The sequence below is a fragment of the Schistocerca gregaria genome, chromosome 3 (assembly GCF_023897955.1).
Source record: "Schistocerca gregaria isolate iqSchGreg1 chromosome 3, iqSchGreg1.2, whole genome shotgun sequence".
NCBI classification, from domain to species: Eukaryota; Metazoa; Arthropoda; class Insecta; order Orthoptera; family Acrididae; genus Schistocerca; species Schistocerca gregaria.
This window is the reverse complement of record NC_064922.1, coordinates 560,835,160-560,858,198: the sequence shown is the minus strand read 5'-3', so window position 1 is coordinate 560,858,198 and position 23,039 is coordinate 560,835,160. Positions and strand designations below refer to the sequence as shown.

Sequence of the window (23,039 nt, the reverse complement as noted above, 5' to 3'; positions counted from 1 at the left end):
AGTAGTTCCAAGTAGTGAGGAAAATATATTATTGATGACTGAAACTCTGTTATGTGTATTTACTGTGTTTAGTATACTTATGAAAAGCGCTACGATCTTATGCACAAACAAAATATATAAAGAAAATGAAAAACATAATTAATATTTATCATCTTGATCCTCACATATGATAGTTAATATTACTAAGAAAGCACAACAGCTGTACTGATACTCATTCATTACGTCACGACCGGTTTGGTCCAACAGGATACCCTGCCAACAGCCTTCATAAGAAAGCCCCATAGGATTGGGTCAGTGTTAGACTTTGGAAATCTTCTTGTGTTGCAGGAGCCCGCACGCAGGATCAACATGTTGTAAGTACTCGCCTACCGCAGCCAATGCCGCTTCCTACGTGGGCCGAGGCCCTTGCTGACCTGGTCGTGTCTTACAGCAAGCCTGCGTCCTGGGCCACAAAGCTGCGGCTGCTGACGTGGCGCGCGTGGCTGCAGGTGTTCAGGGACCCCACCCTCCAGTGGATCAGGATAGGCCAGAAAGTCGTAAGTACACTCCGAGCTGTCAGCCCAATGGGCTTGCCAGCTGCCACTGGGTTGTGCTGCTTCTTACGGGGAAGACATTTACCGACGATTAACGCAATGACAGTGATGCTACATGTATAAACTAACCAAACAAAATGGCGTTCACGCCATCGAGAGCCCACTCAGGTCATTCGGAGCCCTTTGGATGGTTCATAACCAATGCCATGTGAAATGTTCAAATGTCTGTGAATGCATAAGGGACCAAACTGCTTAAGTAATCGGTCCCTAGACTTACACAGTGCTTAAACTAACTTATGCTAAGAACGGCGCACACACACATAAGCCCGAGGGAGGACTCGAACCTCTGGCGGGAGGGGCCGCACAGTCCGTGACATGACGCCTCAAACCGTGCAGCCACTGCGCGCGTCAGTACCATGTGAGATTCCACCACTGACGTAAGTAGATGCACTGGAGATTATATGAGCAAGTCGGTTAGACGGAATCAGCTCACTAGGATGTGTCGACGTAGGGTGTGTCGTAATGGCAGACAGGCGCTGTCTGTTTGGACGTGCCTATCATCACACTGTGAATGGAGTTGTTCTGTGTGTTGGAGCTTCAATATGAAATGACTAGTGTGCATATAAGTAATGGTGGACGACTCGTAGCCATTTAAAATGACGTAACAAACGTTCGAGCCTGGGCTTATGGAGTGGCAAAGGCCCGTCGTGGTTTAAGAGCCATATTAGAAAACTGCTACCTGAACAAATAGATTCAAGAGAAGTTAGAACGTAGCTATCAAAGCTGAACGAAGCTAAAATGAGCGTAAGGAGAGCAATCAGAGAAGCATTTAACGACTTTGAAAGTGAAATTTTGTCAACCGATGTGACTAAAATCCTTTGAAAGTTTTAGTCCTACGTAAAACCAGTAAGCAGTTCGAAATCCTCAATTTATTCACTCAGTGGCCATACTGGCACCGAAACGGGGGATAGCAAAGAGAAGGTCGAAATACTGAATTCTGTCTTACTAAATTGGTTCAACAGACAAGATCGTAATACAGTCCCTCCGCTGAGTTATCCTACGACGGTCGAAATGGCAGATGTTGAGATAAATTAGGATTAATGAAAAATTTTTTAATCGATTCAAGAAAGGAGACCTGTAGAGACTAATCTTCGGAAAGAAAGGTCTTGCAGCTGGGTGTGAGACAGATGCACACAGTGGAACACCCCAAGAAATATGACCACGATAATGAAGTCACTGAGTGGTTAAACGCATTCACCAGCATCATCGACAAGATAGATGAAGATTCTCAGAGCTCCATGAGCTGTTGGATAAAGAAAGACAGTTACCGTTTATTTCTTGACCTGACAGCATCCATAATCTAAGTGATCTTTATATGAATAGGGAGGTGATTCGTGAGAAAGATTACTTCCAGCTTTCCAACATTAGCGGTTCGCGGTAGGGTTTTGATGACCGATGAATGCATTGTGTATCTTAGCTCCTGATATCGAAATGTTTATTACAGGTCGAAACACAACTCTAATAGTGATCACTCTCGAAATTCTGAGCCAGTCAAGCAGACGCACATGACAGCTCTGCGCCGACAATAAGGGTCAAAGAATATGAAATTAGCCTGGAAGTTTCATTCGGAGAGTTTAAAATATCTAATAAGTATGATAGAACATTCATTTTTGTGCAGTTTCATTGATTCGTGTGTCTTTTTCCGTTTAATACAATTTCTGCTAAACCTAGGGCGTCGCTTAACGTTCGTGTTTGCCTTTCATGTTGCTTCTTGTGTTTGTAGTTACATGAGTTGGACCAAGAAATTTCTTTAATGATTAATGCTGAAGCTAATCGTGTACACATATCTAGCGAACTGATTCGCTCCACATCACTTCCATAAAGATATTATTTAAATGTTCTATGGAACATGGAAGTAAGTTATCTAGTATGTACTATCTACTGTGACACAGCCTTTTTTTTACTGACATGCCCCGTGTATTTCTCTCCTGTGCCCACGAGTCTAAAATCGTTTACAAACTTAGAGTCGTCCTTAAGACAGAATCTTGCTACAGTGTCTCCTTCGCCTGAATTAATGCATAGGCCGGAAATTAACACGTAGTATATTTCTCGACAACGTCGCAAAATCTCTGAAGCAAGCTGTGATCGATAACGATTTTTAAACTCAGTGCCTATAATAGGTGACAGTGGTCTTGAAGTATTGCTACTACGGGATTATCACGATGAAGATCTCCCAGCATGATGAGGACAAAGAGTTCATGACATCTGATACGCAGACATGGAGCTTTCGTGTCACAGAAAGCTGAGACGAAGCTTACGAGAAATTTGAGACTGGCCCGTTTTTGATACATTCCCTTGGGAGGGATTATCTGCGTTCATAATAAAGTTTCGCCGTTATGTCTGAGTGAAGAAGACACAAGCGCTTCAGTATTTACTCGTAACTAATTTGTAGTGATTATTCTTACATGATGAACGAACATAAGACGAAGTGTCAGGTTGTGTAACCGATAATCTTCTAGGAAATATACTAACTTTATAGAACCGAATTATATTGACATCGTAAATACTAAATAATCCTATTCAATGTGTTGGCAACTTCCAACGGACTGCCATGTCCGCGGCGCTTTGTTACCTTGACATACGCCGCGTTCGGAGGCTCTCATGACTGCCTGATATCACTTTTACACCACATACAGCACTCCAAAGCGACCATTTCTGTCATTTTGTTGGGAATACATGACTTGCTGTCACTAGTTAGGATTCCAGCGTTTCTTTGATGACTCATATTTGCCGATACTATAGTTTATAGCAGGTTTACCGTGTATAGTAGGTACTGTGTGCGAGATATTTAGTATAATAGCTACTTATTATATTATGGATTCTGTAAACTGTACTAAGGATTACATTTGGTTAGAGTAAGACATGATGAATTCAGCACATTAGTGACTGGATATTATGTGCCATTTTTTTTAGTTTCGCAGTAAATTTCAAATTATAATTTCGTTTTCTTTGACTCAAGTGTGTTACCTTGATTTACCTATACTTATGTACATCCTTATTAATTCACGTTTTTATATTTGTCACCACTATGTTTCCGATAACCTACACTTTTATCTATCTGTAGTCTTGTGTCTACAACACACATACTCTTTTACATTTACAGTAAGGCATCGATTGTTGGGCTGTGACACGTGGTAGATCAGTTTACTGTGAGTGCTGGGTTAGCTCATTGATCTTAGTTGTTTCTGCAACTCTTTATATTTCATTAACACTACAGTCATCTGGCATGTAGCACGTTTTTGTTATTGACTGTCTTTTTGTTTTTCGTTGTTTGTATGCGTGTACACTTCTATGAACAGTATGAACAGATTTTTTTTTACGATAGTTCGGTCTTTTTGATACTTAGGATGGTAAGATTTTTTACCGATTCCTTGTGGTGTGATCTGGTGTTATCTGTTTGTTTGTAGACCTCTTTTTTTAGCCAGCTACGTTTTTAGACCAAAACTGACACATTACCCAGTTCATGTATGGGACATTCGGTACTTCTTGACTGCATCTCGTGATTAGCATTCGGTTACTTTTCTAGCTACACCATACAGCTTATGACTAATGCTATGGCGTTCTTACCAGATACACGTTTTAAGGTGTTTATGGATTTCTGATTGATGTTGACCTCACGACAGTTATTGATTGTGAGTTTATGGGCTACTGTTGTAAGCCACAAGCGGCTTGAGACTCCTGGCATATTTAGGCTTGTACGATTTTTTTATCGTCTTGGATCCCTCGTCACTTGAAATGATTTAAGTAGTGTTATTCCACTCCATAATTAGTTCATAATATGATACAATTTAATAGCTCGTTTCCACTCATATCTGTTGCCCCCTTTTATGCTCAAGTATGTTAATTAATTAGACATATTTTTCATGCTTTTGTTGGTCTTAGCACATTAACTTATCTTTTAGTTTTATCCATTCCCGCATTACCTACCGCGATACGACTCGCTATGTTTCAGTTCCTGTTTGGATGGGTTCGTCATTTTATAATAGGCCGTTAGTGTGATACCTTATACTCCCACGGAAATAGCATGACATCGTTAGTGGAGATTTTGGAGAACTCCCTTTAGTTAATATGGGCTTGAGGTCCTTGTTTACTCCTCTAATGTATCGTCCGCCTATTAATAAACTTCAGGGACACGAAATCATATCTTTTTACTTTGATTTGGTATATAACGTACCGTCTCAAGGTATTTTTTGAGTGCTCTTTGCGTATTCTTTGCATACCGTTTTTCACGTAATATGTGGTCTGCGGCTGGGTTTTGCACCAGGTTGCATTCCTGATGCTGTAACAACTGATTATGATGTCACCAGTTCGCCGGCATAGCTGAGTGGTAACGTGCTTGCCTACAATGCGGCGGGCCCGGGTTCGAATCCCGGCTGGGTCGGAGACTTTCTCTGCTCATGGACTGCTTGTTGTGTTGTCCTCATCATCATTTCATCCTCATCACCGGCACTCAAGTTGCCCAATGTGGCATCGACTCAAATCAGACTTGCATTCGGCGGCCGAACTTCCCCGGATGGGACCTCCCGCTCAACAATGCCACACGATCATTTCATTTCATGGCATACGAGGGTTGGAACTTTAATAGTGACAGCTATTTATTTACAGCTCGTACAAAGTAGATACGTGTTTCGAAGTTTTACTGAGAATTAAAGTAGTTACCAGCATTGTGTATAACCAGTTGCCAGCGATGTGGAAGTCGTAGGATACTCTTAGCAGTGTCAGGTGTGTTGACAGTTCGAGCGGCGAGGTCTATTGCCCGACGAATTTGTAACAGTTCTGAAGTGAATGCCGTGAAGTGTTTGGTTCAGTTTAGAAATCGAGCTGAACTCACGAGGGCTTAAGACGGAGGGGTGAAGTAGGTAGTATAGCACTTAGCAGCCCCATCAGTCAAAGAAATCAATAACAGCTTGCATTGTATGTACCTGAGCATTGTCCTGAAAAATGGTGGTCAGGTCCTGCAGATAGTGTCATCACTTCTGTCTCTATGCTCTTCATTTGAAGAACGCAACCTACGACCAGCTTGGTCAGAACTTTAAATATCTCTTCTTGTTAGCTATGCAGACTATTTTTTTCTTTGGATGTTAACAGTGTCTGGCTTCGTTTGAATGAGTTTATCTATGATTCCTGTACGGATGAAATATTCCTGCAAAAAGTACAGTGTACTCACTTTTCCAATGTGTTTAATTTGCCTCCAGAATGTTCCGCGGGGACAGTTTTTTTTATGTCTTTCGATTAGGTGATCAGGGAAGTGTGGGGCGATAGTCTTCGTTCAACTACGGGATACGCCCTTATTTAGGAATGGTCAGTTCAACCAGCAAAGCCGAGGCTCAGACAAATGTTGATACGATTCTGCGCTGATATAGCGCGGTAATTTTGGAGAACGCAAGAATTTTATTACCCTCTCTTATGTGACCTTCATAAAAGTGTGCATTAGACTCCTCCAGGGTTACAGATGTGAGGCGCAACTGCCACGATTGGAGCAGCGTTAATAGGAAACTTAAAGCTGCGGACAAAACTACGTTCCAAGGTAGCGGATGAATTGACTTCTTCATATAATTTCATTCGACAGGAGACTCGTCATCGACATGTGTGTATAACACCTCTTCAGACAGAGGACGGCAATGTTGTGACGACACAAAAGGACATATTGCAAGCTCTACATCATTCTATGTTGGGCTGTTGAGGTACCCATTCCTGTCGATATGTCATCCGATTTATTTGTTCATTCTCTGGATCGCAGACTTACACCTGCTCATAATGCTGCGTTTTTAAAGGTTTTTTAATGTGACGAGGTCTCTCACCTTATTGTCAGATAGACTTCTAGAGAGTCGCCGATGTTCGGATGGTCTGATCAGGAGTTTTCTGCGCATTTTTAGCGTTTGGTGGCTACTACTTTTACATTGCTTTTGAAACAAATGTCGAGAGGAAGGTTTGTGCCAAACTCGTTTGAAGTTGAAAAACGTATGTTACTTCCTTAAAGTTCTGGTCAGGCAAAAGCTGGTAAATGTCGCCCTATTATCCTATTAAATTTTGATTATAAAACTGTGACGAGCACGGTTAATAGACACCAGTCTGTGTTGCTGGGAAAAATTGTTGCTGACCAGTAAAATTGTATTGTTGGTCATACTTCGCTGACTCCGATGGCAGAATGTCGTGATATCTTATCAGTGCCTCCTGTTAATTCTGTTCCTGGTGCACTTGCATTTTTGACAAGGCGTTCGACACAGTAACCCATGGCGTTCTGTTCCAGACATGGAAGACGTTGGGTTCCCAATTTACGCGTGTAGAGCCTTGTTCAAAAATGGCTCTGAGCACTATGGGACTCAACTGCTTAGGTCATCAGTCCCCTAGAACTTAGAAGTACTTAAACCTAACTAACCTAAGGACATCACACACATCCATGCAAGAGGCAGGATTCGAACCTGCGACCGTAGCAGCCGCACGGTTCCGGATTGTGCGCCTAGAACCGCGAGACCACCGCGGCCGGCTAGAGTCTTGTGCAATTTGTTTACGGGTATCCAAGCTTCGGTGGCTGTCAATGGCCAAGTGACACCCCATATTACCATCCGTAGGGGCGTTTCTTAGAGATTCATGCTTTCAGTATCATTGTTTGTTCTCCCAAATGAGCCCCTTCTTCGAAGATTCGTCGCTCAGTTAGAAGGATGGCCACTCTTGTGCGAGACAGTCTGGTTGTGACAGACGCCCATGAGTGACGGTGTTACTCCGTTCTCCCATTGCGATTCATTTGCTAAAGGCTACGTGGGATGTCTTTTGCTTGTATCTGGTGCCTGCATCAACAAAGACCGACGTTGATTCATGAAATTACGCGGTTTACGAATGCTGGCGTCTCGCGGTCAAAGAGCGGCCCAAAGACATACATCTTTGGGAGTCATAATTGACTGTTCTTCACTCCAAATGGCTACACTTAGTTGGAAGTCGGTTAAAAATAAGATAAAGGGAGCAATCCTGTAACTTGAACGACATTCCCTTAACCTGATTCAGAAAGTTCGGAGTCCAAATATCCAGATTTTACGAAAAGTCTATTACAGCGCTCAGATCTTTACCCTTCCCTCGATGATGGCTACTTGTTTTTTTTTTTTTTTTTTAACGGAAATATCACATTTTCGATTACGATACGAAGTGGTTGCGAGTGCGTGTTCTCGCGAGGATTTGGAACTTTCTGATAGTCGAAGAAAAGCGTCTGTGTTATTTGTTCAGGGCACTGTACTGACTATCTCTCACGCAGTCCACACATTCAATTCTCGGTCATTTTACTGCCTGCGTCCGGGCAGTCTTGATACGCCTATTGATATTGGTCGTTTCAGTTTCCAGTTAAAACATACCCGGGAGTTTGATGTTGGTGTCAGTTATTTGGGAGTTGATATTCTACAAGGGCAGCATTCCGCTAAGAAATTTTTGTTAATGCGCGGGAGAGGGATTGACTGTACGGTCCCGGTTGAACGGGCATCATCGCAAACTTGTTGGAAGGCGGTGTGGTTCCATCTTAGCCTTCCTGTTTGACCAGTGACGGTGGCGTCCTCGTGGTATCACGTGATACAAGATCTGTTACCCACCAGTGAGCGCATATTTCGTATTGGATTTAGTGTCACAGATCACAGTCGCTGTCCCGCCATAGACACGCCACAACACAGATTTACCTGTCATGGACACGAAGCGAACTGGCACTGGCTTGTAAAGGAATCAGCGTTTTTACTTCGGTTCATTGCGACTGCCTTTCGACTGGTATTGTATTGCGTCCAGACTCCTCCTACTTGCCGAGAACAAAGTCGAATACCTTTGGATGGTTGTTAGACCATTATGTTCATTACGTTGTAGATTGAGGGAGTGATAGGAACCCACTCGTTTTCCACAATTGCATGGGCACTGTATGCGGTATCTCCACTTATTCGTCATTATGTTTAACCTTCTACTTCGTCGTTAAGGTATCAGATAACCAGTCCTTAAGGTGTTCTCGTCAAGGTCCTGTTAAGGAATATTGTTACTCAGTTTATTTTACTTTTATGGCCCTGTTTGTCTTGTTTTTTGTTTTTAATGAATAAAAATAAAGTTTCAAAAAATCGTTGCAGGCAAAAAAGATTTTTTTTTCGTTTTTAAGTGACGGAAGTCATGTAGGATGAACTCCGATTTAGTTAACCTTTTTGGTATAACAATTTGTAACTATTAAAAAATTAAAATAAAAAATAAATAAAAAAGGAAAATTCGACACCTGCCCACCTTGTCTCCACGCAACCTCAAGCTGACGTGTCAGTTCTTTCCGTCCGATTACCTGACGACGCAAATATTTATCCCATTCTCGCGGAATGAAGTGCGAAAGATTCTGCTTATATATATATATATATATATATATATATATATATATATATATATATATATATATATAGACTAGTACGCCTGGCATTCTCGTCATTCCATTATATAGATGGATGTGGTACGTAATAGCAACTGCGAATACGTATCACATAAGAGATCTGGTAGATGAAACTGACTTCTCGTTGTTAGTGCTGGCAGCTGGCATTGGACTTCAACTCGCTGTTTTGAGTACTGTATTGTTTCTGGAATTTCCCACGTCTCATTGAATTCCTCATGAAACGGTGTGAATATTTTTGAAAAATTCATTTTCGCATTTGCGTCTGTTCACTATCCATCTTGCATATCGCTCTCTGAGTGTTAATGCTAAATGGGCAATATTCTTTCCGTTGAGATGATTACTTCCTCAGACTTTTATTACAATACAATGGCCATTCATCCAATGCCACGTTACACAAATTACACCAAAGAGGACGAAGTAAATATACGAGAATTCGAATCAAAAATAATTGCCAACATGAGTAATATAGAAGTAGGTATCCTAGGTGTAGTGAAGGAACTTAACGCCCTTAATAAACGCGAGTCTTCCGGTACAGATTGCATACTTTAGGTTCCTTTCAGAATATGCTGATACAGTGTTCCATACTTACGTGAAAGATCTGTACCAAAAGACTGGAAAGTCGCAGAGGTCACACGAACACTCAAGAAAGGAAAAAGGAATAATCCGCTGAATTACAAACCCATCTCACTGACGTCCATTTGACACACAGTCAGCGCGCATTCAGAAAATATCGTTCTTGTGAAGCAGAACTAACTCTTTATTCTCAGAAATAATGAGTGCTATCGAACAGTGGATTGGAAATTTATTCCATATTTCTAGTTTTTCAGACGCTTTTGACACTGTTCCTCACAAGAGACATCCAGTCAGATTGCTTGCCCGTCTGGTATCACTTCAGTCGGTCGACTGGATTCGTTATTTCCTGCCGGAAAGGTCACAGTACATAATAACTGACGGAAAATCTTCGAGTGAAACATAAGTGATATCCAGTGTATCCAAAGGAGGTGTTATAGGCCCTCTGCTGTTCCTAATCTACGTAAAAGATTAAGCATACAATCTGAGCGGCACACTTAAATTGTCTGCAGATGATGCTGTTATTCACCATCTAGTAATGTCATCAGAAAATCTAAAGTATTTGCAAAATGATTTAGGCGAGATATCTGTATGGTGTGAAAAGTGGCAGTTGACTCTAAATAATGAAAAGTGTGAAGTCATCAACATTAGTGCGAAAAGAAATCCCTTAAATTTCGGTTACACGATAAATCACACAAATTTAAAGGCTTTCAGTTGGATTAAATACATATGAATTACAATTACGAATAATTTAAATTGGAACGATCACGTAGATAATGTTGTAGGGATGCAAGCCAAAAAACATTTTTTTGACAGACGCCAATAGGATGTAACAGGTCTACTAAAGAGACTGACTACACTACGCTTGTTCATCGTCTGCTAGAGTATTTCTCAGCGATATAGAATCCTTACCAGATAAGATTGAAGTGAACGTCGAGAAAGACCTAAAAAGCGATTCTCGTTTTGTATTATCGCGAAATAGGCGAGAGAGTGTCAGGCATATGTTAAGCAAGTAGTTGTAAAACAAGCTTTTCGTTGCCCCGAGAGCTTTACGCGAAATCTCAAACACCATCTTTCTCTTCTGAATGTGGAAATGTCTTACTGTCGCTAACCTAAATGGGAAGAAACGATCATCTATCATTGTAATAAGAGAAATCAGTGCTCGTACGCATGGGTTTATGTACTCATTTTTCTCACACGCAGTTGGAGAGTGGAATCGTAAAGAAATAGCTTGAAGATGGCTGTAAGAACCCCTGACAGTCGCCTAGATGTGAATTCCAGAGTAGTCATGTAGATGTAGAATGATGTTATCAGTGATTCCAGTTTTTCGATGTCTTCTTCGTGGATCACCTTCGAGGCGGAAGTGCCACTTTCCTTTGTCGTCCAAAGCGAAGAGTTTTATAATGCAACTGTTCATACACAACAACCATCAAACAACAGATTCAGGTAAACGGGATCAAAAGCCCCTAGACGCTGTGCGACATTGCCCCCCAAAAACCAAAATAAGATTATGCGAAGAATCTTCGAAAAGGTGTGATTGGCTAGATAAATTTCTGAGTAATAGAACCCAGTACGTTTTACTGGGCGACGAATGGTCTACAAAAACTAAAACCGCATCCATTTTTCCCCAAGGACGCGTAATAAAGGCTCTACTGTTCTCAATACCCTGAGGTGACAACAGTCATGGGATAGCGATGTCCACATACACAGATGGCAGTGGTATCGCGTGCACAAGGTATAGAAGGACAGTGCATTGGCGGAGCTGTCATTTATACTCATCAGATTCGTGTGACAAGGTTACCGACGTGATTATGGCTGCACGGTAGGACTAGACAGTCTTTGGACGCAGGATGGTAGTTGGAGCCCGACGCGTGGGACATTCCTTTTCGGAAATCATTAGCGAATTCAGTATTTTGAGGTCGACAGTGTTTAGAATGTACCGAGTATGAAAAATTTCCGGAATTATCTCTCACCACGGACAAAGTAGTGGCCGACGGCATTTGCTTAATGACCGAGAGTAGCAGCGTTTGCGTAGAGTTGTCCGAGCTAACGACAAGCAACACTTCGTGACGCAACCACAGAAGTCAATGTGGGACGTTTGGTATAAATGGACTATTGTAGCATGTGAACGACATGAGTGCCTTTGCTAATAGCACCACATCGACTGCAGTGTCTCTCCTGCACTTGTGACCGTATTGATTGGACCCTAAACGACTGGAAAACCGTGACGTGAGTCCAGATTTCAGCGGCCGAGAGGTGATGGTATGGTTTGAGTGTGGTGCAAACATCAAGAAGCCATGGACTCAGGTTGTCAGTAAGACACTGTGCAAGCTGTTGGTGGCTCCATAGTGGTGTGGAGTGTATTTACATGTCATGAACTGGATCATCTGTCAAATTAAGCCGATCATTGACTGGAAATGGTTATGTTCGGCAACTTGAAGACCACTTGCTGCTATTCATAGATTTCATGGTCCCAAATAACGATGGAATTTTTAGGAACGACAATGGGCTATGTCATTGGGCTACAGTTGTCCGCGATGGGGCTGAAAAAACATTCTGGACAGTTCGAGAGAATGACTTGGCGATCCTAATGGGCCGGCATGAATACAATTGAACATTTATGGGAGATAATCCCAAAATCCTGACTTGGCAAAACTGTACAGGCAGCATGGCTCAGTATTACTGCATGGGACTTCCAACGACTTGTTGAAGCCATGCCATGTTATGTACCAGCTGTACGCCGAGCAGAAGGAGGTATCCTACGACTTTTTTCACCTCAGTGTATACTTAAACGATTTCTCTGATGGGATTAGCAGCGTTTTGAGACTGTTCACCGTTAATGCTACTGTCTACAGGGAAGTGTCATCCGTGGACGATTGTGAGGAGATTCAGAAAGACTTTGACAAAATTTCCATATGAAACTACAATGAAATCCCGACCTTTCGCTGCTAACAGGCGTTGATAAATGTCAATGGGGACAATTGATAATGCGTGCCCGGACCGAAGGACTCGAATCCGGGATTCTTTGCTTACGGAAGAGACTCTCTACCCGTCTAAGCCACCGAGGACACAGTATATTGCGACTGCAGAGACTTATCTCTGGCACACTCCCCGTGAGACCAACATTTTCAGCTTAACTGTCCACACGCTAGATTTGTAGTGCCACTGCCCACTGTACTCATTACTCGCGGCAGTCAATCTACCGATTCCCGTAAGATTTCGGGCAATGTGAGTGCATCCGCACTGAAGAAGATCACTGGCCGGGAAGTCTTATCTACATGAAGATGGTATGTGTTCTTTCGGACAAATATTTATCAACGCCTGTAAGCAGCTAAAGGTCTGGATTTCATTGTAATTTCATTCTTCGAGAGCTGCAAGATCACCAATGGTATCTGCTCTTTCGGACATATCCGAAAGAACGGATACCATTTTCATATACACTCCTGGAAATTGAAATAAGAACACCGTGAATTCATTGTCCCTGGAAGGGGAAACTTTATTGACACATTCCTGGGGTCAGATACATCACATGATCACACTGACAGAACCACAGGCACATAGACACAGGCAACAGAGCATGCACAATGTCGGCACTAGTACACTGTATATCCACCTTTCGCAGCAATGCAAGCTGCTGTTCTGCCATGGAGACGATCGTAGAGATGCTGGATGTAGTCCTGTGGAACGGCTTGCCATGCCATTTCCACCTGGCCCCTCAGTTGGACCAGCGTTCGTGCTGGATGTGCAGACCGCGTGAGACGACGTTTCATCCAGTCCCAAACATGCTCAATGGGGGACAGATCCGGAGATCTTGCTGGCCAGGGTAGTTGACTTACACCTTCTAGAGCACGTTGGGTGGCACGGGATACATGCGGACGTGCATTGTCCTGTTGGAACAGCAAGTTCCCTTGCCGGTCTAGGAATGGTGGAACGATGGGTTCGATGACGGTTTGGATGTACCGTGCACTATTCAGTGTCCCCTCGACGATCACCAGAGGTGTACGGCCAGTGTAGGAGATCGCTCCCCACACCATGATGCCGGGTGTTGGCCCTGTGTGCCTCGGTCGTATGCAGTCCTGATTGTGGCGCTCACCTGCACGGCGCCAAACACGCATACGACCATCATTGGCACCAAGGCAGAAGCAACTCTCATCGCTGAAGACGACACGTCTCCATTCGTCCCTCCATTCACGCCTTTCGCCACACCACTGGAGGCGGGCTGCACGATGTCGGGGCGTGAGCGGAAGACGGCCTAACGGTGTGCGGGACCGTAGCCCAGCTTCATGGAGACGGTTGCGAATGGTCCTCGCCGATACCCCACGAGCAACAGTGTCCCTAATTTGCTGGGAAGTGGCGGTGCGGTCCCCTACGGCACTGCGTAGGATACTACTGTCTTGGCGTGCATCCGTGCGTCGCTGCGGTCCGGTCCCAGGTCGACGGGCACGTGCACCTTCCGCTGACCACTGGCGACAACATCGATGTACTGTGGAGACCTCACGCCTCACGTGTTGAGCAATTCGGCGGTACGTCCACCCGGCCTCCCGCATGCCCACTATACGCCCTCGCTCAAAGTCCGTCAACTGCACATACGGTTCACGTCCACGCTGTCGCGGCATGCTACCAGTGTTAAAGACTGCGATGGAGCTCCGTATGCCACGGAAAACTGGCTGACACTGACGGCGGCGGTGCACAAATGCTGCGCAGCTAGCGCCATTCGACGGCCAACACCGCGGTTCCTGGTGTGTCCGCTGTGCCGTGCGTGTGATCATTGCTTGTACAGCCCTCTCGCCGTGTCCGGAGCAAGTATGGTGGGTCTGACACACCGGTGTCAATGTGTTCTTTTTTCCATTTCCAGGAGTGTAGATAAGGCTTACTGGCCAATGATCACCTTCAGTGCGGATGCAATAACTTTGCATTACGGGAAGCGGTAGATTGACAGCCGTGATAAATGAGAATAGTGGGCAGGGGCAATACAAATGTGGTGTGCAGACAGTAAGTTGAAAATGTGAGTCTCATGGGGAGCGTGCCCGAGATAAGTCCCTGCAGTCGCATTATCCTCTGTGACCTCGGTAGCTAAGACGCATAGGGCGTCTACCATATAAGCAGAAGATTCCGCGTTTGAGTCCAGGCTGCGCACACATTTTCTACTATCCGCGTTGATTATAATATGAAGATATTTATCAACACCTGTAAGCATTCTTCGAAGGAACAGATACCAGTGGTGATCTTGCAACTCTCGAAGAATGAAATTACAATGCAATGCAGACCTTTAGCTGCTTACAGGCATTGATAAATACCTTCATATAAATTTCCGTTTGGTGTAATATGTGACAGCTCTCTTCAAATGTAAATTAATGTAATACAGTAACAATAACCAAGAAACCGAATTCGCAGGAGAGTACAAGATTCCTGGTAAATACCTCGAGCACGTCACATCTTGTAAGTGTTTAAGGGTTATACTAATAAGCGATATGAAATGGGACGATCACGTAGGAATCAATATTCGGACAAGCGAATGGGAGACTTAGATTTGTTGCAGGGATTCCGGGAGTATGTACTGCATATGTAATGGATGTCAGTACAGTACGGTACTACGAACAAATTCAGAGTATTGTCCCAGTCCAATCAAGTAGGCATGATTGCAGACATCGAAAGAACCCTCGAGGGGTCGGTAGAGGTCTGTATAGCCCATACGACAGTGCTGCAGGAATGTTCAGTGAACATAGACAGGAATCTTTGGAAGAAAGCTGACTTAGTTCATGCGAAATTGTTCAGAAGAAATTTAGCTGTGAAAGAAGAAGACAGAGTAAGCGTTACGCTGCAACCTATGTACAGAAGTGGGACAAAAATATGGAAGCACTGAGAGAAATGCGTGCTTGAACATGAAAAACAGATGCTAGTTAAGCAAGCAGGTGACACTGTTGTATTTTACCACGATCGGCATCCGTACAATGCCCTAAATGCGTTCCAAGTGTCAGTCGTAGCCCTGAACAGTGTCTGTGTAGCTGTGACTGCATAATGACGGGAGCCAAGTGACTTTTAACGCGGGGAAGTAGTTGGTTCTCGTATGGTGGGTGGTTCCGTAACTAAGGATTTATACTCTCTTTCAAATTCTAAATGTCGCAGGGGTAAAACACAGGGAGCGAAAGGGTTTTTACAGTTTGTACAGAATCCATACGGCAGTTATAAGAGTCGAGGGGCACGAAAGGCGAGCAGTGGTTGAGAAGAGAGTGAGATAGTGGTGTAGTCAATCCTCGATGTTATTCAATCTGTATATTAAGCAAGAAGAAAGGAAACCAAACAAAAATTTAGAGTAGGATTTAAAGTCCAGGGACAAGAAATAAAAACTCTGGCTTTTGTTGATAAGACTGTAATTGTATCAGAGACATCAAAGGACTTAGAAGAGCAGTTGAATGGAATGGACAGCATCTTGAAAGGAGCATATTTGATGAACATAAACCAAAGAAAAACGAGAACAATGGAATGTAGTCGAATTAAATCACGTGTTACTGTGGGAATTATATTAGGAAATGAGACACAGCAGTATTGAGTTTTGCAATTAGGGAAGTAAAATAATTTATGATGGTCGAATTAGGGAGCATATAAAATGTAGTCTGGCAATGGCAAGAAAACCTCTTATGAAGAACAGAAATTTGTTAATATCGAATATAGATTTAAGTCTGAGGAAGTCCCTTCTGAAAATATTTCTATGGAGTGTAGCCATGTATGAAAGTACAAAATGGACGATAAATAGTTTAAACAAGAAGAGAATGGAATCTTTTGAAATGTAGTGCCACAGAGGAATCCTGAAAATTAGATGGATAAACCACGCAACTAATGAGGAGGTACTGAGTAGAAGTGGGGAGAAATTTGTGGTATAACTTGACTAAAAGAAGGGTTCGGCTGGTAGGACATATTCGGAGGCATCAAGGGATCGCCAGTTTAGTACATGAGGGAAGAGTGGGGGGGGGGGGGGGGCTAAAATCGAAGAGAGAGACTAAGAGATGAATAGAGATTAAGAAGCTTGCACAGGATAGAGTAGCAAGGAGAGCTGCATTGAAGCAGTCTTTGGACTGAAGGCCACAACGACGACAACCGCCTACAGGGAAAGTGGGAAAATGAAATCCGCTAAGTGACAACGCGAACGAAAGGGAATCTTGGCTTATAGTGACAGACGGTCATTGAGGAGGAATTTGACATAAATTAAGAGATAATCAGCTGTAAAACTCACTGAAGAACTGGATGTCGCACTCGCGAATCCTGTCAGCGTCAAAACACCACGAACGATGAGAAGGGGGCTCCATACGCAGGGAATTTCGCGCCGAAATGGGATTCGAAAACCCGGCAAATGTCCGTACAAGGGAAAATGTAGTGCCAAAGCCATGAAACTTGTACTATGGAGCAAGGGAAGGACGTAATTTCGTCGTATGAGTTATTTTTCACATTCTTTCCAACTTTTGGCCGAGTTTACGATCCAATAGTGAAACACTGTGTGGATTGATATGGTAATTGGATGTCTCTATAGGCCCCCTGGCTCAGCAGCTGTTCTGGCTGAGCACCTGAAGGATAATTTGGAAAATATTTTGAGTAGATTTCTCCACCATGTTATATTTGTGTGTGGAGATTTTAATTTGCCGGACATAGACAGGGAGACTCAAATGTTTACAACGGGTGGCAGGGCCAAAGAATCCAGTTAAGTTTTTTTAAGTACTTTATCTGACAACTACCTTGAGCAGTTAAACAGAGAACCGACTCGTGGCGATAACATATTAGACCTTCTGATGACAAACAGACCCAAACTATTTGAAAGAGTTAAAGGCAGAACAGGGAATCAGCGATCATAAAGCGGTTACTGCATCGATGATTTAAGCCGTAAACAGAAATATTAAAAAACAGTTTTGTCTCAAGTGCAGATAGTGTTGAGGATCAGTGGACAAAGTTCAAAACCATCGTACATTATGCGTTAGATGAGTATGTGCCAAGCAAGGTCGTAAGAGATGGAAAAGAGCCACCGTGGTACAACAAACGAGTTACAAAACTGCTGCGGAAGCAAAGGGCACTTCACAGCAAACATAAACATAGCCAAAGCCTTGCAGACAAACAAAAATTACGCGAAGCGAAATGTAATGTGAGGAGGGCTATGCTAGAGGCGTTCAATGAATTCTAAAGTAAAGTTCAATGTACTGACTTGGCAGAAAATCCTAAGAAATTTTGGTCCTATGTCAAAGCGGTAGGTGGATAAAAAGAAAATGTCCAGACACTCTGTGACCAAAATGGTACTGAAACAGAGGATGACAGACTGAAGGCCGAAATACTAAATGTATTTTTCCAAAGTTGTTTCACTGAGGAAAACTGCACCGTAGTTCCTTCTCTAGATTGTCGCACAGATGACAAAATGGTAGATATCGAAATAGACGAGAGAGGGATAGAGAAACAATTAAAATCGCTCAAAAGAGGAAAGGCCGCTGGACCTGATGGGATACCAGTTCGATTTTACACAGAGTACGGGAAGGAACTTGCCCCCGTTCCTGCAGCGGTGTACCGTAGGTCTCTAGAAGAGCGTAACGTTCCAAAGTATTGGAAAACGGCACAGGTCATCCCCGTTTTCAAGAAGGGACGTCGAACAGATGTGCAGAACTATAGATCTATATCTATAACGTTGATCAGTTGTAGAATTTTGGAACACGTATTATGTTAGAATATAATGACTTTCTTGGAGACTAGAAATCTACTCTTTAGGAATCAGCATGGGTTTCGAAAAAGACGGTTGTGTGAAACCCAGCTCGCGCTATTCATCCACGAGACTCAGAGGGCCTTAGACACGGGTTCACAGGTAGATGCCGGGTTTCTTGACTTCCGCAAGGCGTTCGATACAGTTCCCCACAATCGTTTAATGAACAAAGTAAGAGCATATGGACTATCAGACCAACTGTGTGATTGGATTGAAGAGTTCCTAGATAACAGAATGCAGCATGTCGTGCTCAATGGAGAGGAGTCTTCCGAAGTAAGAGTGATTTCAGGTGTGCCGCAGGGGAGTGTCATAGGACCGTTGCTATTCACAATGTACATAAATGACCTTGTGGATGACATCGGAAGTTCACTGAGGCTTTTTGCAGATGATGCTTTGGTGTATCGAGAGGTTGTAACAATGGAAAATTGTACTGAAATGCAGGAGAATCTGCAGAGAATTGACGCATGGTGCAGGGAATGGCAATTGAATCTCAATGTAGACAAGTGTAATGTGCTGCGAATACGTAGAAAGATAGATCCCTTATCATTTATCTACAAAATAGCAGGGCAGCAACTGGAAGCAAATTCCATAAATTACCTGGGAGTACGCATTAGGAGTGATTTAAAATGGAATGATCATATAAAGTTGATCGTCGGTAAAGCAGTTGCCAGACTGGAAGAATCCTAAGGAAATGCAATCCGAAAACAAAGAAAGTAGGTTACAGTACGCTTGTCGCCCACTGCTTGAATACTGCTCACCAGTGTGGGATCCGTACCAGATAGGGTTGATAGAAGAGATAGAGAAATCCAACGGAGAGCAGCACGCTTCGTTACAGAATCATTTAGTAATCACGAAAGCGCTACGGAGATGATAGATAAACTCCAGTGGAAGACTCTGCAGCAGAGACGCTCAGTAGCTCGCTACGGGCTTTTGTTAAAGTTTCGAGAACATACCTTCACCGAGGAGTGAAGCAGTATATTGCTCCCTCCTACGTATATCTCTCGAAGAGACAATGAGGATAAAAGCAGAGAGATTAGAGCTCACACAGAAGCATACCGACAATCCTTCTTCCCACGAACAATACGAGACTGGAATAGAAGAGAGAACCGATAGTGGTACTCAGGGTGCCCTCCGCCACACACCGTCAGGTGGCTTGCGGAGTATGGATGTAGATGTAGATTGTTGATCATTTAGGCAACCACATGGTAGTCTTGGTTCAATTGGCTCTAAGCACTATGAGACTAAACATCTGAGGTTAGCAGTCCCTTAGACTTAGAACTACTTAAACCTAACTAACCTTACGACACCACACACATCCATGCCCGAGGCAGGATTCGAACGTGCGACCATAGCAGCAGCGCGGTTCCGGACTGAAGCGCCTAGAACCGCTCGGCCACAGCGTCCGGCCATGGTAGGCTTAATGTCAGGCTGGAAGTCGTAGTACTGGCAGTAAATGTGTGACTGATTTGGTGGATCGGATCCATCCCATTGTACAGCGTTTATTCCCCAATGATGATGCTGTGTTCCAAGACGACAGGTCATCTGTTCACACATCTGTAGTCGTCTGGGACCGATTTTTTTAAGACTGAAGATGGATTGTTGCATCTACCTTGGCCTCCACAGTCACCAGAATTCATTATTGTTAAGCCCCTGCGTCTGTTTTGCAGAGAAGAGTGCGTGATCGCGATCCACCTCCATATTCGTTACACAAGTCTACACTATGTTGCAGGAGGAATAGCGTACGATTCCACTAAACCCATACAGGACCTGTATTTATCCATTCCGAGACGACTGGAAGCTGTTCTCAATAACACCAGTTTTCCTACTCCGTATTACGCATCGTAATGTGTTTTGTTTTGAGTATTTACGTATTTTTGTTTACCCCCTGTATACGTCTCTTAGGGATCACAATATCAACAGAGAGGTTAGGGCTTGTACAGCCGTATAGGAAATTATTTTTACCTCCCTCGACACGCGAATCACCATGCAATGTAGAATGGCTTGCGGAGTATGTATGTAGATGCAAAATTAGTGTTAACCTTGCTAATGAAACAATCACAATTCAGCTGCTTGAAAAAGCCGGATTGGAAAAGAAAGGAAAAGAATCTGTTCTGTGCATATAACTCTCACACTAAACCCGCCGTCTAACACATTCTGCTGTGACAGGTGGAGAACACGGTGACCGTGACACTGAACGCGCTAATAAAACTGCAAGCAGCTTTCCGGACGAGTCGGAATTTGTCGATGCTGTAATTTAACGTGAGGTCTGCGCTGATTACGGGTTAATGCAGCATTCCCCTTTCATTTGGACCACTGCGGCGCTCAGGGGATGTCATTACCCACATCTCTCTGCATCTGAAATGGCCTACACGTGAATCTAGTCCATACCCCTTCCTAGCGCAGTGTGGAGGGGTGAAACCGATGCGTAAGAGGCATCTTCCTGGCTTAATACACTAATCGATCTCAGTGACCTGTGCATCTTGGAGCCGGTTTTAACAGTAATGACCAGAGCAGCTCCGTTGTACTGACTGTACCTACAAATGAGGAGGAATGTACTCTAGGCGGTATATATCCTCAAAGCAAGCAGCGCATATTGAGAGCATCACTTTCCATGAATATGAATTCAGGATCTGAGGCAGGATGTGTTCAGTGAGAATCGTCTATCACCATTGCCAAAACTGAACGACAAAGAGGTCCGTCACAGGCAAATGTGTTAGCAATTCTGCAATTATTGGCTATAAATTAGCTAGTGCATCAAACATTTTGTAAAAGCCCTACATGAGATCTTTAGAAACAAAATTCTCCAAAAGTTACGCAACTCGTAACTATGAATCAGACCGAATCATGAACCTTACTAAAATGTATTAGCTCGACGGTAATGATATCAAGACTTAGCAACAATACCCGGAAGAAATAACTGATGGCCAGCAATGTAATATCATGAATCCTCTTAATTTTTGGGACGGCAGCTCGATTTTATGGTGAGAAAAGCTGCTGGTGTGGACGAAATTATGATCTGTAGGTCTTACCAGAAAGTATGTGGCTAATGATCATGTTGATATTACAGAAGACATAAAGCATCCTAATACAAAGTTGTTATTTCCTAGCCGGCCGCGGTCGCCAAGCGGTTATAGGCGCTTCAATCCGGAACCACGCGACTGCTACGGTCGCAGGTTCGAATCCTGCCTCGGGCATGGATGTGTGTAATGTCCTTAGGCTAGTTAGGTGTAAGTAGTTCTAAGTTCTAGGGGACTGATGACCTCAGATGTTGAGTCCCATAGTGCTCAGAGCCATTTTTTTTTTTTTGTTTTGTTATTTCCTAATAAGGAGACCGTCGTCCGATATGAAAATTCTTAACTGATTCTTCTAGATCTGTCTTCGCATGGCTTTATGAATATGCAAATAAGGCTACCGGGGCACTGCTTAAGCAATGCTAAGCTTATATGGTCAGTTTTAGAGTATATAATTCGTTGCATAGCTCTGGCTGAAAATCGTTGACCGCTGAACAGTATGACTGTCAGCGCCCTTTCTCCAGCTTCTGGTACTGGTTCAGAAGAAGTTAGTCTTTTAACATTAAAAAGCAACACCCGTACAACCATAGCCACAGTCATAAAGATGTCCCATAAACATTCCGGTATATCTATTCATACCGTTGTCGGAAGTTAGTGGCATAATGAAACGTTGGATAACATCAAGACAGATGATTAATCGCGCTAATGATAGGAAGAGTCAGCCATCCAAAACAGATTAAAATCATAGTCCAAGTAAATTGGACATACTCCTGGCGCTACACAAACGTCAACAATGCTCTTACTATTCTGACGTCATCACCTAAAATTGAGGGTAAATCCCTAGGTAGAGCAAAAGCATCCTATCGACGTACAAAATACACGACGTTAAAACATGATGCACCCTGAGAGTGATTATGAAGTGGTGTACAACGGAACTTTGAAGTACTGAACGTAATTACAGAATTGCACATAAATAATTCATATGGCAATTAAATAATAAAATAACAAGTTATTCATACTGTGCTTCAGCAAAAATGGTCTGACATGTATAATTTCATCATCACGCCCCAGGGTTTAATGTAGACGCATTCTTCCAGTTGAATACTCATCTCATGATGTTCATACACACGTGTCAGAATATTTCTTAAGTTTTGGCATTTGCCGAAGTACAGTGTTAGTAATGTGTTATTTTATTATATAGTTGCCGCATTCATGACCTTATGTAACAGCAATTCAGCACGCAGTTTTGAAGTACTCCATCTGATAATAACATACGGCTGAGGCTACAATAGACTCATTTAAGGAATAAAAAATGTTTGCAGTCAAAGGTGGTCATGACATCCTTTACATCGTTGACATGAATGAGGTAATACTGTTTGAGACAATTCGTTACGTTTGGTTCAAATGGCTCTGAGCACTATGGGACTTTAGATCTATGGTCAGCAGTCCCCTAGAACTTAGAACTACTTAAACCTAAGTAACCTACGGACAACAACCAGTCATCACGAGGCAGAGAAAATCCCTGACCCCGCCGGGAATCGAACCCGGGAGCACGGGCGCGGGAAGCGAGAACGCTACCGCATGACCACGAGCTGTGGACTCTCGTTACGTTTGAGCTCAGAATATTTACTAAGCTTGTACAACAGTCAGATGTCAAAGGTATTGGTTGAAGTTTTGTGGATCACTGCTGCTAACCGCCTTGTAGCATTGTCTGATATATGCTTTATCTCAATACCTAAAGACAG

The 23,039-nt window shown here is 43.2% G+C and overlaps 1 protein-coding gene across 1 annotated transcript in view; it reads left to right on the top strand.

Moving 5' to 3' along the window:
* LOC126354789 (protein scarlet-like) overlaps positions 1-23,039 on the top strand; it is a 344,992-nt gene that overhangs the window by 261,546 nt on the left and 60,407 nt on the right. Inside the window, exons 8-9 of the mRNA XM_050004699.1 lie at positions 328-353; positions 431-536. Of these exons, the coding sequence (XP_049860656.1) occupies positions 328-353; positions 431-536 (132 nt within the window). The remainder of the gene's footprint in view (positions 1-327; positions 354-430; positions 537-23,039) is intronic.